Below are 13,029 nucleotides of genomic sequence, written 5' to 3' on the forward strand. Positions count from 1 at the left end.
ACAGATTTTAAAGGCAGCACTTAATCACACTCATTGAAAAATCATTAGGGCATGTTCTTGTGTCTCAGTGAGGCTCAGAGCTGAAAGCAACTTCAGGTTCCACTCAGGAAAAATTTATGTACTTGTTTACTTTTGTTATCAAATAGTCAGAATTGTTCTTTAAACAGGTCTGAAGGAAAGGAAAAAGATATCTAATGTGTCAGATGGATTTCAGCACTGTGCACAATGAGAAATACATAAAAACAATCTCTGAGTGTGTCCATCTGATCCATCTCTGTGTGAAATATCATCTGTCACAAACACAGCTAATACAAAATCTGCTTTGCTGAATGTTTCTTAATGGTATTGAGTTGGGAACCTGAAGTATGCCTTAATAGCTTGAATTATCCATGATATTTCAGAATGTATTATGACATCCCTGTGCAGTTTACAATCTTTTCTCTGCTACAGGAAAAGCATCTCAGTTTTCTAGAAGTTATTCTGAAGGTACCTCTTCTCCAGTAGCATCACTGCTGTTATTCATTGCCCAGTTATTAAAAGAAACATTGATTTTTTTTCTTTATTGATTGCAGGGCTCTAAGCAGAAAGCATCATGAATTGTAGATTACTTGTCCAGTACAATATCCCACCACATTCCATAAAACAAACTATTGAGCACTGTCTGGCCTTGTGAGGGTTCCATTTTTAATCAAATCCCTCTGAATGGTGCTTGTACCCCTCTGGGGTGGGTTTTTTTTCCTATTGAACAGTATTTTGTAGACTTAGAAGTGACATCTTTTTATGCTTGTTAATGTGATGTATTGAAAGGATAATTGCATAATCTGGGAAGGGAGCAAGTGCAACTTGACAAAGCAAGCATTTTAATAAGCTCAGAGCTGTCAGGCTGTGTGTGTGAAATTCACTGGAGGGCCATAAAGCAGATCCTGCAGAACAAATACAGGGCAATAAGGTTTGTTCCAACAAGCAAAAGTAGGAGTTCCAATTCAGCATTTATGGGAATTCTGATCAATGGTCGTGGTGGTTATGGCATAATTTGATTATGACACACCATCTCCAGTGGAGGAGCTCTGGTTGTGGCCGTGGTGCTTTATTCAAACCTTTAAGGTGTCAGACAGAAACAGTTCAGAGATTACATGAAAAGAAGCACTGAGCCATCAGTGCAATGGGTGAGGAGCTCTCTTTTACGTTCAATATCTCTACAAGGAATTAACAAAGGTGTTTTGCTGAGCAGGAGTGTAGCTTGTCTCGTGTGAAGGAGCCATCCATTGTTTTCCACAGGACTCAGGGTCTCCAGAACCGTCCCCATTTGTGGCTCCAGTGGACGCTGAAGTTCCAGTTAGGAGCACCCAAATCCTGTGTTTGTGCTCCAGTGCCACATCTCAGCAAAATCCTGCCTGTCCTTGAGATCTCCCCTGCCCAGGGGTTCTTCACTGGCCCTGCATGAAAACACCTCCCACAGCTTCTGGCTGTCACACCAAGCTCCCCTCAGGAGAGCTGGGTTACCAGGTGTGTTTTCAGAACTTGGTTAGCAGGTGTGTTTCCAGGAGAACTGGGTTAGCAGGTGTGTTTTCAGGAGAGCTGGGTTAGCAGGTGTGTTTCCAGAGCTGGGTTACCAGGTGTGTTTTCAGGAGAGCTGGGTTAGCAGGTGTGTTATCAGAACTTGGTTACCAGGTGTGCTTCCAGGAGAACTGGGTTAGCAGGTGTGTTTTCAGGAGAGCTGGGTTAGCAGGTGTGTTTCCAGAGCTGGGTTAGCAGGTGTGTTTCCAGGAGAACTGGGTTACCAGGTGTGTTTTCAGGAGAACTGGGTTACCAGGTGTGTTTTCAGGAGAACTGGGTTACCAGGTGTGTTTTCAGAACTTGGTTAGCAGGTGTGTTTCCAGAGCTGGGTTACCAGGTGTGTTTCCAGAGCTGGGTTACCAGGTGTGTTTCCAGAGCTGGGTTAGCAGGTGTGTTTCCAGAGCTGGGTTAGCAGGTGTGTTTCCAGAACTTGGTTAGCAGGTGTGTTTTCAGGAGAGCTGGGTTAGCAGGTGTGTTTCCAGGAGAGCTGGGTTAGCAGGTGTGTTTTCAGGAGAGCTGGGTTAGCAGGTGTGTTTCCAGAGCTGGGTTAGCAGGTGTGTTTTCAGGAGAGCTGGGTTACCAGGTGTGTGTAGGAACCTGCCTTTTGCTGGCTCTGATGGGACAGCCAGGATGAGAATTGTCCCTTCAGGGCTGCCCTGGGGGCTCTGCTGCCACTGCAGGGCTGTGACAGGGACAGCCCTGCACTCATCCCCGGGGCTGTCACTCACAGCAGGGTGAGAGCCCTGGGGGAGGGTTTGAAATCTTCATTTGAGGTGGCAGAGCACAGGGTGGCAGAGGGGCAGCTCCTGCTCACCCCTGCTCCGGCTGTGGAAGGGCTCCTGCAGGGGGGCAGGAGCAGCAGAGCCAGCTCCTGCTGCAGCTGTGCATTATCGGGGTAATGCAGCGGTGCATTATCTGGCCAATGCAGCTGTGCATTATCGGGGTAATGCAGCTGTGCATTATTGGGGTAATCTGGCAGCTGTGCATTATTGGGTAATCTGGCAGCTGTGCATTATCGGGGTAATGCAGCTGTGCATTATTGGGTAATCTGGCAGCTGTGCATTATCGGGGTAATGCAGCTGTGCATTATTGGGTAATCTGGCAGCTGTGCATTATCAAGGTAATGTAGCAGCTGTGCATTATCTGGGTAATGCAGCAGCTGTGCATTATCTGGGTAAACTGGCAGTTGATTCATTATCTGGGTAATCTGGCAGCTGTGCATTATTGGGGTAATCTGGCAGCTGTGCATTATTGGGGTAATCTGGCAGCTGTGCATTATCTGGGTAAACTGGCAGCTGATGCATTATTGGGGTCATGCAGCTGTGCATTATCTGGGTAATCTGGCAGCTGTGCATTATCTGGGTAATGCAGCTGTGCATTATCTGGGTAATGCAGCTGTGCATTATCTGGATAATGCAGCTGTGCATTTTCTGGGTAATCTGGCAGCTTTCCCCTTATTTGGGGTTTTCTCCTTGAGGAATCCTCACTTCACCTTCCCAGCAGCTCTGGGCTGGAAAGGCTGAGGAGCTGCTCTGGTTGAACCAGGGTTTTCTGCTGGAGCCAGTGGAAAGCCTGCTTTTGTCTTTCAGCTGGGATCAGCTTCGTAAGCCTCTGATCTTAGTTCTTACCACGGTTTTTTTCTGAAGTGCTTTTTATGTTTGAACACTCTAAGCAGATGATCCCAACTATTTTTGTCCCTTCACCAGGTTTGCAGTGGCTTTCACGGTGGAAATGAAGGAGCTGGCAGCAGCAGAGTGGGTATGTGTGTGTGGTGGCAGTGCTTCCTGCATTAGCAGAGATGCATGCTCCTGAAATGTGCCCTAAGCAGTGCCAGAGCATTGCAGGAATCTGCACTGTTCCCAGCCCTGCCTGTCCTCCCAGAAAAAGCATTTCAGGATTACAGTCAGAGGGATCTGGCATTAAAAGCTCTTTAGTGTTAGAAGAGGGCGTGGAGCAGTTCAGGGAGTGTTTCTCTGTAACATTTAAAACAAATCAATTGTTGTTACCGAGTCTCTCCCGATGCCAAATTGCTTCTTTTGGCATCATTTACTAAACTTTACGTTGACAAAATTCCTCCAGACAGCATGAGCTGCAATAAAGAATTTGGAGGTATAATTTGGAAATACTTGTCTGGTCAGCTCTGGAAATAGAATGAATCCTTAAGGTGAGCTGCAGAGGTAAATGAGATTTGCTGGGGTGAGCAGGAGCCATTTGGGATGGAACCAGCGAGGCAGGAGCTCCCTCCTGCACTGAGGTGTTGGCTCCCCTCACCTCCCCCGGGAAACACCAGCTGAGCAATTAATGCAAGAAGTGCAAACAAAGTGCTTGGCACCTCTTCAGATCCAGTTTCCATCCCAGGGTAACCACTAGTGCACTCTTGCCTCAAAAATAATCACTGAGAGTGGAGGATGTGCAATACCTTATTCCAGCATTAACTGATTTTTAAAATCTATTTCCGTTAAAGGGATCCCTGAGCAGACATGGGATCTGGTATTTTGTTTTACAAATGTAAATTGGTTTTAATAGTTACTACGATGAACTTCTTGATGGGTAAAAGGGAAAGGGCACAGCTTCTGTCAGAGATATTAAGCAAGAAAAGGACAAAAGTAACAGAGTGTAAGGAGAAGAAACCAAGCTGAGCTTTGAAATAGTTTCAGAATCACCACCTCAAATGCTTTTAGGTACCAGGCTTTGATTTTACCCAAACACTTTAGTACTGGGGGCCTGAGGGACTGATGCAGGGTCTGGGGTCTGTGCAGGCAGGGAGCTGGAGGCAGATCTGTCCCAGCCTGAGCTGAAATCCACCTGCTGGCCTGTCCTTAAACGCTGAGGGTTTGGGCTCCTGCTCTGCTGGGTCTCTGGGAGGGAGCACCTGGCACAGATTTGCTTCTTGCAGGCAGGGAGGAGCAGGAGCACCTCCTGCCCCCACAGCTCCTGGGATACTGGGGGTTTTACAAGGAGCTCTCTGCTCTGAACTGCCCTGCTCCTCCCCTGGGGGCTTCATCAGCTGGGAGTCCCCTAAGGATGTTCATCACAAACCCGGGAGCAGCTGGGCTGTGCTCAAAGGCTCTCTTCCAGCCAGTCCTCTTCCTTTTCACTGCATAAATCACCCTCGATTGTGATAATCCAGCCCTTGTGATAATCTGCACTCCAGGGGAGTCAAAGCTGCAGCAGATCCCGTGCTCAGGCCAGCCTTTGGTTTCAGGAGCATAGAACTGGTGCAGAAGAATCACCTAAGCCACTTTTGTTAGCAATAATCTATTTCATTTCCCATTCTCCTCAAGCCCATTTGAGATAAGAGCACGGGAGGAAGTTGATCTCCAAAGTGTGAGTACACCCCTGAGCCCTGTCCCAGCGCCCTCGGGCCCTCCAGGGCTGCTTCTGCTCCCCTGAGGGCATGAACAAAGATGCTGAACCTGAAATTCTCTCTGAAACTCGGTGTTTCCAGGCTGTCTGAGCCAGCAGGGCTGGGGCTGCTGCCCCCCTGCTTTTCCCACCCCCTCTCTCCTGTTTTTCTCTGTTTTGCTCCCTTTTTTGCAGAGTTCAGTTCTGGGGTTGGCAGTGCTGTCCCACTGCTTGCAGGGGGTTTTTCTCATTTGATCATTTGATCATTTGATCATTTGATCATTTGATCATGCTGGGTAATCCCAAGTGTTAGTCAGAGAAGGTCCACTGTTAAGTAATAAAATGGCGTGATGATGTGTTAAGCTATTTTTATTATTTTTAAATCCTTGGAACACAAAAGCTCAAGGAAGGTGAAGTCCATGGAATATCCCCAGGCTCCCACTGGAGCACAGAGCTGTTTCTCTCTCCCCCACTTCACTCCCATGTGGATTTGCTGCTTTTTTGTGTGATTCTGGTGACACTGCTCACCCAGATTCTCAGAAACCACCTCCTCCCCATCTGTGAGATGCCTGGAGATGACTTTTTTAGTGACCTCTTTTCTTCCAGTTCCTTTTCCCAGTTCATTTTTAGTACCTGCAGTGCCTGGACTGAGGGGCAGCCACAAAGGAAAGACAGGGAAACCCAAAATCTCTGCAATTAAAAAAAAAAAAAAAATCACTTCTGTGGCTTCCCATTTCCTGAGCTGACTGGTTCAAGAATTGAAGTTTGTTTCTGAGTTGATTTTCTCTTCATTAAAAAAAATTATTCCACAAATCCACAGTTGGAGTTATAGAAAGATATTGAAATAGGAAATTGCTTCTTTAATCACCTAAATTAAATAACAGCGCTTCAGGAGTGATTTTGGAAGTGTAGTAATTACCTCTTTTACTACAGCTATTTTAGGGTAATTTATTTCATAATTTTTATTTGTGGATGTTCTGCAGTAACTGCCAGGCACCAGTTTTCCAGTCTAGGCAAGTCTTTATATCTGAGCAGTTTCTGAAACTGATGTGTTTATAAATTGTATTATGGATAAATATAACCTGGGTTTTCAAAACTGGCCTTCCCAGACCAACAGCTTTTTGGGGGCTAAGCTGATTTTCAGCTAGCCAGTTGGAATTTGTTTGATTCCAGGAAAATGGGATAATGACCCAAAGAAAGGCCACAGAGACAAACTAAAAAAGATATTTGCACTAACTTGGGAATTGTGTTTATTGCAAAATTGATTCATTGATACCATAAATGGACATGGTAAATATAAATTGCAGTGGTAAATATAAATTTGCAGTGGTAAATATAAATTGCAGTGGTAAATATAAATTTGCAGTGGTAGATATAAATTACAATGGTAAATATAAATTGCAGTGGTAAATGTAAATTACAGTGGTAAATGTAAATTTGCAGTGGTAAATGTAAATTACAGTGGTAAATATAAATTTGCAGTGGTGAATATAAATTGCAGTGGTAAATATGAATTGCAGTGGTAAATATAAATTATAATGGTAAATATAAATTTGCAGTGGTAAATATAAATTTGCAGTGGTAAATATAAATTGCAGTGGTAAATATAAATTATAATGGTAAATATAAATTACAGTGGTAAATATAAATTACCTTGTTGGCTTTTGGAGTGACTAACTGTATCTAATACAGCAGTCAAAAGGAAATCCCACTCCCATGTGTTTTCTTGCTCTTTATTGTGGGTTTTGGGTTTTTTTGAAGACTGAACAGATATTTTTATGTTGAACCCTGAAAGTTTTTTTCTTCTCCTTCTCTCCAAAGCCAGATGCTAGGAAGAAGATTTATGTCCAAAGTCAAGGTGAGAGCTTTGAGATCCTGATGAAGTTTTTTCCATGTCTGTGGTTCCTGTGGCTGCTGCCTGCTGCTCTGTGGGGCTGAGCTGGGCTGAACTGGGCTGAACTGGGCTGAACTGGGCTGGGCTGGGCTGAGCTGGGCTGAGCTGGGCTGAGCTGGGCTGAGCTGGGCTGGGCTGGGCTGGGCTGGGCTGGGCTGAGCTGGGCTGGGCTGAGATGGGCTGAGCTGAGCTGAGCTGGGCTGGGCTGGGCTGGGCTGAGCTGAGCTGGGCTGGGCTGGGCTGGGCTGGGCTGGGCTGAGCTGGGCTGGGCTGAGCTGGGCTGGGCTGGGCTGGGCTGGGCTGGGCTGAGCTGGGCTGGGCTGGGCTGAGCTGAGCTGAGCTGGGCTGGGCTGGGCTGGGCTGAGCTGGGCTGGGCTGGGCTGGGCTGGGCTGGGCTGGGCTGAGCTGAGCTGGGCTGGGCTGGGCTGAGCTGGGCTGAGCTGGGCTGGGCTGAGCTGGGCTGGGCTGGGCTGAGCTGGGCTGAGCTGAGCTGGGCTGGGCTGGGCTGGGCTGGGCTGAGCTGAGCTGGGCTGAGCTGGGCTGGGCTGGGCTGAGCTGGGCTGGGCTGAGCTGGGCTGGGCTGGGCTGAGCTGGGCTGAGCTGGGCTGGGCTGGGCTGGGCTGAGCTGGGCTGGGCTGGGCTGGGCTGGGCTGAGCTGGGCTGGGCTGGGCTGGGCTGATCTGGGCTGAGCTGGGCTGGGCTGGGCTGAGCTGGGCTGGGCTGAGCTGGGCTGGGCTGGGCTGGGCTGAGCTGGGCTGGGCTGAGCTGGGCTGGGCTGGGCTGAGCTGAGCTGGGCTGAGCTGGGCTGAGCTGGGCTGGGCTGAGCTGGGCTGAGCTGGGCTGAGCTGGGATGAGCTGGGATGAGCTGGGCTGAGCTGGGCTGGGCTGGGCTGAGCTGAGCTGGGCTGGGCTGAGCTGGGCTGAGCTGGGATGAGCTGGGATGAGCTGGGCTGGGCTGGGCTGAGCTGGGCTGGGCTGGGCTGGGCTGAGCTGGGCTGGGCTGGGCTGAGCTGAGCTGGGCTGGGCTGAGCTGAGCTGGGCTGGGCTGAGCTGGGCTGGGCTGAGCTGGGCTGAGCTGGGCTGGGCTGAGCTGGGCTGGGCTGGGCTGAGCTGGGCTGAGCTGGGCTGGGCTGGGCTGGGCTGGGCTGAGCTGAGCTGGGCTGGGCTGCTGGCTGGGCTGGGCTGGGCTGAGCTGAGCTGGGCTGAGCTGGGCTGGGCTGAGCTGAGCTGGGCTGGGCTGGGCTGAGCTGGGCTGAGCTGAGCTGAGCTGAGCTGGGCTGGGCTGGGCTGGGCTGGGCTGGGCTGCTCCCTGGGCTGGGCTGAGCTGGGCTGAGCTGGGCTGGGCTGGGCTGAGCTGAGCTGGGCTGGGCTGGGCTGGGCTGGGCTGGGCTGAGCTGGGCTGGGCTGGGCTGCTCCCTGAGCTGAGCTGGGCTGGGCTGGGCTGAGCTGGGCTGAGCTGGGCTGAGCTGGGCTGCTCCCTGAGCTGGGCTTTTTGCCTCTGCCACTAACTGAGGCAGGATTTCAGTCTCTGTGCCTCAGTTTCCCCCTGCTGGGTGCTTTGTGGACGCTTTCCCAGCTGCCTTCCAGCAGGAATCTGACAGGTTCTGACACTGAGGCTGCTCTGAGGTTTCCCCAGAGGCTGCAGAAGGTTTGGGGGTGGCTCCTTCTTTCCTGGAGCCCCAAATTCCTTCAGATGCTCCAGGGTGAGTTCCCAGCCCAGTGAGAGCCAAGTACCTCACTGACAGCCCAGGGAACACAGCTCAGTGTTCTAGGTGTGGTGGCTTCATTTCCTCATGTATTTAATTAAAAATCTCTCTCTGTGCATTCCAAAACTGATTCCATTTTGTGTATTTCACTTTCAAACAAAGTTCCATCCTTTTCCAGGCCGTGCTGTTGAAATAACTCACTGTGGGGTCTCTTTAGCCCATGTTTAGTTTATATCTAAGTCTCTTGAGAGGTAATAGTTAAATAAGTGATTAAAGAAATTAATAAAATAGTTTATTCATTGAAATAATTAATCTTTAACATAAGGAAAAACAAATACATAAATATTCAGGACAGATTAAGATTTAATTTGTGTATAATTGCTTTTTCCAGAAGCCTTCAGGAGCCACAGCTCAGCCAGCCAGGGGACATTTAACATGAGAGTCTCTTTTTTTACACAGGAATTAAGACTACACCCAGTGAAACATTTGACTGGTACACATTTCTACAAAATGCAGGTAAAACTCATTTTTTTTCCCTTTGTTTATTCCTAATAGGTGTCAGGGGTGAAAGAAACTTAGAATCAGTTTAACTAATCCTGTAACAAAGTGCCTTAATTATAGGGAAATGGCAGAATATCCAGCAGATGAGTCTGGGCCATCCAGAGTGCCTCTGGCTTTGTGCCCTGGGCAGGGCTGGGCTGACCAGGAGAGCTCCCAGGGTGGGCCAGTGGCCCTGAAGGTTCGTGGGGAGCACAGGAGCAGCTCCTGAGCTTTGCTGTGTCCCAGCCTGCAGCAGTGCAGAGGGGAAATCAGTGCTGGTGTTTGGTTGTCTGGGCTGCAGCTCTCTCTGCTCTGCTCTCACCTGAGCAGCCCCAGGTGAGGCAGTGACCCAATTCCAGTGTCACCTGGCCGTGGCAATCTTTAACCACCCCATCCTTCCCCAGAGGGTGATTTATGGCCATTTCAGCCTGGTGGATCCTTCCAGTTTCCCACCCACCAGCCTGATCTCTGCTCCCTCTCTGCCAGGGAATCCTCACCCGTGGTTTATCCCACCAGGAGATGTGAGCCCTCACCCAGAGCCAGGGGCAGGGTGGCACTGAGCACTGCAGGGTTCTTCTGTTCTCAGTCACAGCCCACGAGCACGGGGCCACCAAGATTGATAATTGTCTGCAGTGAAATGATCTGTCACCTGCTGGCACAGCCCTGGTGTTGATCTGATCTCTTGTCCCACTGTTCTGGGATTAAATGAGCAGTCAGCAGCTTGAGGAGGGGGAAGCTCCCCCGACTGTGGATTTCTAAAGTATTAGAGGTGCTTTTTTGCCTAATGTGTGCTAATGCAATAGTGCAAAATAATTCATAATGTATGTGAAAAGCAAACTAAAATGTGACTCTAACATCTGTGCCTTATTAAATAATAACTTGAAAACTGGCATCAGATTATTCAGCATTGTTTTTATGACTGTTTCATCTCATTTATCTCCTCTGCCTGGTGTCTGTGTCCATCTCTGGTGGCAGCCCTCCATTTCCACTTCTTCTAATACTGCACACGGGCTCAGCCTTTTTGGCTGCACCTTTCTGCTTTCCAGGGACTAATTAGGAGTTCTCAGTGAATTGCTTTTTTCTGGGCATTTGCAGTTCCAAAGTGTTTAAAATTCCACTAAACCTGGAGCAATCAGAACAGAGCCCTCAACACCAGGAGGCAGTTTTGCTCAGGAGGATGTGATTTTGGCAGTGTGGGCTTGCACAATGTGCTCTTGAAAACACCCTGAGCTTTAATGCAGATGAAGCTGACCAGTCTCCTTCAGCACTTGGCATTTGTGATCTCTTTAATTTTATTTTTTTTTAACACTTTTTTCATGAAGCTCTATTCCATGTCTGAAGGTGCTTGATGATTTTTTGGGGAGAAACATTTCTGCAGGTAGCCCTTGCCTGTGCCTTTAGCAGAGCCCTTGGGCATCTGCCCCACTCAGGGTTCCCAGGACAGAATGCAGAGCCCAGCTCACAGCCTGCAGTGCAGGTTTAATTCAGCTGAGGCCTCTCTGTGGAGCACCCTGGCTGTTCAGGGTGCCAGGCTGTTCTCTCTCATGAAACAGGCTCTTCAGGATGCCCCCAGACTTCCCTCCACAGGACAGACTCCTGTGAATACTCTTTGGACTGATGTTTTTGGCAGTCAGAGGGAACGTGTGCTCTCTTTAAATACAACACCAGTACCTAAACAGCCTCTGTGCATCAGTGTGGGGGCTTCAGAAGGGATTCAGTGATAGCACTGAGGGGCAGAATGCACCAAAGGCACTTCATGGTGGGAGCAGTGCAGCCCCCAGGTTTGGGTGGTGCTAAACCAAACTCTGAGGAGTGCCAGCTTTGTGTGCACTGCATTTTGGGTGCCAGTGGGAAGAGCAGCTGCCTGTCACAGGGCTCTGAAGGGGTTTTGCTGCTGCTGTTGTTATGGGGGCAGTGCAATCTCAGCACAAATCTCATGGCATTACTGTTCTTTCACAGTCTCAGCCCTGGGGGCTGCAGAGGTGATGGTGTGGGGTTACTGCTCTCTCCCAGCTGCAGGATCTCCAGGGGCTGGCTAGTCAGCATTCACTGGCTAAATCTACAGAAAAAAGGGATTTTAGAGTTCATTTGCATTGTGGCTAACAGCTCCACGGTTGGTTTGTGTGGCTGGGACTGTGAGCAGCAGCAGCCAGAGCAGACTGCAGCCTCCAGGGGCACAGCACCTCCAGCCTCTGTTTTGGGAGCTCAGGCTGCTTCAGGGGGTTTTGCTGCCTGTGTCATCCTGGAGACCAGGCCAGGGGGTCAGGCTGTTTTCTCTGACCTTGCATTGCAGGGCTCTACATGCAGCACAATCTGTTTGGGTTTGGCAGTTCTAGAAGCCCTATCTATAGACGTGGGAGAGTCAGGGGAAGCTCAGCCTCGTGCTGGAGACAGACTGACAGAAATGACAAGGCAGTTTAGGGAAAGGGCAAGCCTGAGACTGATCTTCTCCAACAGCCCAAGGCTGGGGCAGAGCAGCTTCTGATCAGACAGGCCTGAAGCCATCAGGGCAGGGTGAGAAGCTGCTTTTGATGGCAGTGCAGTGAGGCAGCGACCCCAGCAAACATCAGCTGATGGGAGGATGCAGATAACCAACAGAGCCTGCTCCAAGAGACTGAGAAATCTTTGTTTAGCCAACAGCCAGGGCTTAAAGCTGCTCCCATGGTGGAACCGTGGGGTCATCTCATGCCTATTGCAGCAGCAAATAAAACATGCAATATGTTTTATTTATATGCTTTTCTAGTTTGATTTCTCAACTCTTCTGTAATTTCTGCTTGGTGGCAGGGCTGTTCTCTGAGCTTGAGAAGTTTACATAACCTGTCATGACTCAGGCAGGGTTTTACAGAGGCATTAGATTTTCCTGAAGCTGTGCTGGAAAGAGAGACCCACACAAGAAAAACTGAACAGTAAAAGTTTGTGCACTTATCCAGCTGAGTGTAGTAAAAACTGTATGATAGCAGCAATAAACTGAGTTCCCAGAGTGATCTGAAAGTGCAGAGCTTTTCTGTTGTCTGATCTGTTAGAAGCAATGAGAAACAGGGGAGAGAAGAATTGATTGAGAATTTTGCAGTCTAATTTTTCTGCATTAGTGGCCTGTCCCTGGAAGTTTCCAGATTCATTTAACTTCTCTGTCTTCACCAGGACATCAGCAGCCCCAGCAGGGCTCACTGCTGGCTGTGAGGGGCAGCGTGAGCACTTGGGATGAAGTTACTGCCCCACTGCCCTCACCTTGGAGGGGACAAACTGCTGTGGGGAGTGACATGGCACAGAATACATGGGGGGCTCTGGCTAGTCTGTCTGAGAGTGCTGAAAGGAGGAATGGGGGGCTCCTGGTGCTGCACCCAGGGCCAGCTGAGCCTGGAGGGGCTGCAGCACCTCTGGGCAGGCTGGAGGTGGCTCTTGGGCTGCACCCAGGGCCAGCTGAGCCTGGAGGGGGTTTAGCACTTCTGGGCAGGCTGGAGGTGGATATTGGGCTGCACCCAGGGCCAGCTGAGCCTGGAGGGGCTGCAGCACCCATGGGCAGGCTGGAGGTGGATATTGGGCTGCACCCAGGGCCAGCTGAGCCTGGAGGGAGCTGCAGCACCCATGGGCAGGCTGGAGGTGGCTCTTGGGCTGCACCCAGGGCCAGCTGAGCCTGGAGGGGCTGCAGCACCCATGGGCAGGCTGGGAGTGGCTCTTGGGCTGCACCCAGGGCCAGCTGAGCCTGGAGGGGCTGCAGCACCCATGGGCAGGCTGGGAGTGGATATTGGGCTGCACCCAGGGCCAGCTGAGCCTGGAGGGGCTGCAGCACCCATGGGCAGGCTGGGAGTGGCTCTTGGGCTGCACCCAGGGCCAGCTGAGCCTGGAGGGGCTGCAGCACCCATGGGCAGGCTGGGAGTGGATATTGGGCTGCACCCAGGGCCAGCTGAGCCTGGAGGGGCTGCAGCACCCATGGGCAGGCTGGGAGTGGCTCTTGGGCTGCACCCAGGGCCAGCTGAGCCTGGAGGG

General features: G+C 50.4%; 1 protein-coding gene across 3 annotated transcripts in view; it reads left to right on the forward strand.

Moving 5' to 3' along the window:
- Positions 1-13,029, forward strand: part of GLT1D1 (glycosyltransferase 1 domain containing 1) — a 45,903-nt gene that overhangs the window by 11,683 nt on the left and 21,191 nt on the right. For all 3 annotated transcript variants that reach the window (XM_059863368.1, XM_059863369.1, XM_059863370.1), the window contains 3 exons: positions 3,264-3,315; positions 6,724-6,760; positions 8,962-9,018. In XM_059863368.1, the coding sequence (XP_059719351.1) occupies positions 3,264-3,315; positions 6,724-6,760; positions 8,962-9,018 (146 nt within the window). The remainder of the gene's footprint in view (positions 1-3,263; positions 3,316-6,723; positions 6,761-8,961; positions 9,019-13,029) is intronic.

Source organism: Haemorhous mexicanus, chromosome 19 (assembly GCF_027477595.1).
Source record: "Haemorhous mexicanus isolate bHaeMex1 chromosome 19, bHaeMex1.pri, whole genome shotgun sequence".
In the NCBI taxonomy this organism is placed as follows: Eukaryota; Metazoa; Chordata; class Aves; order Passeriformes; family Fringillidae; genus Haemorhous; species Haemorhous mexicanus.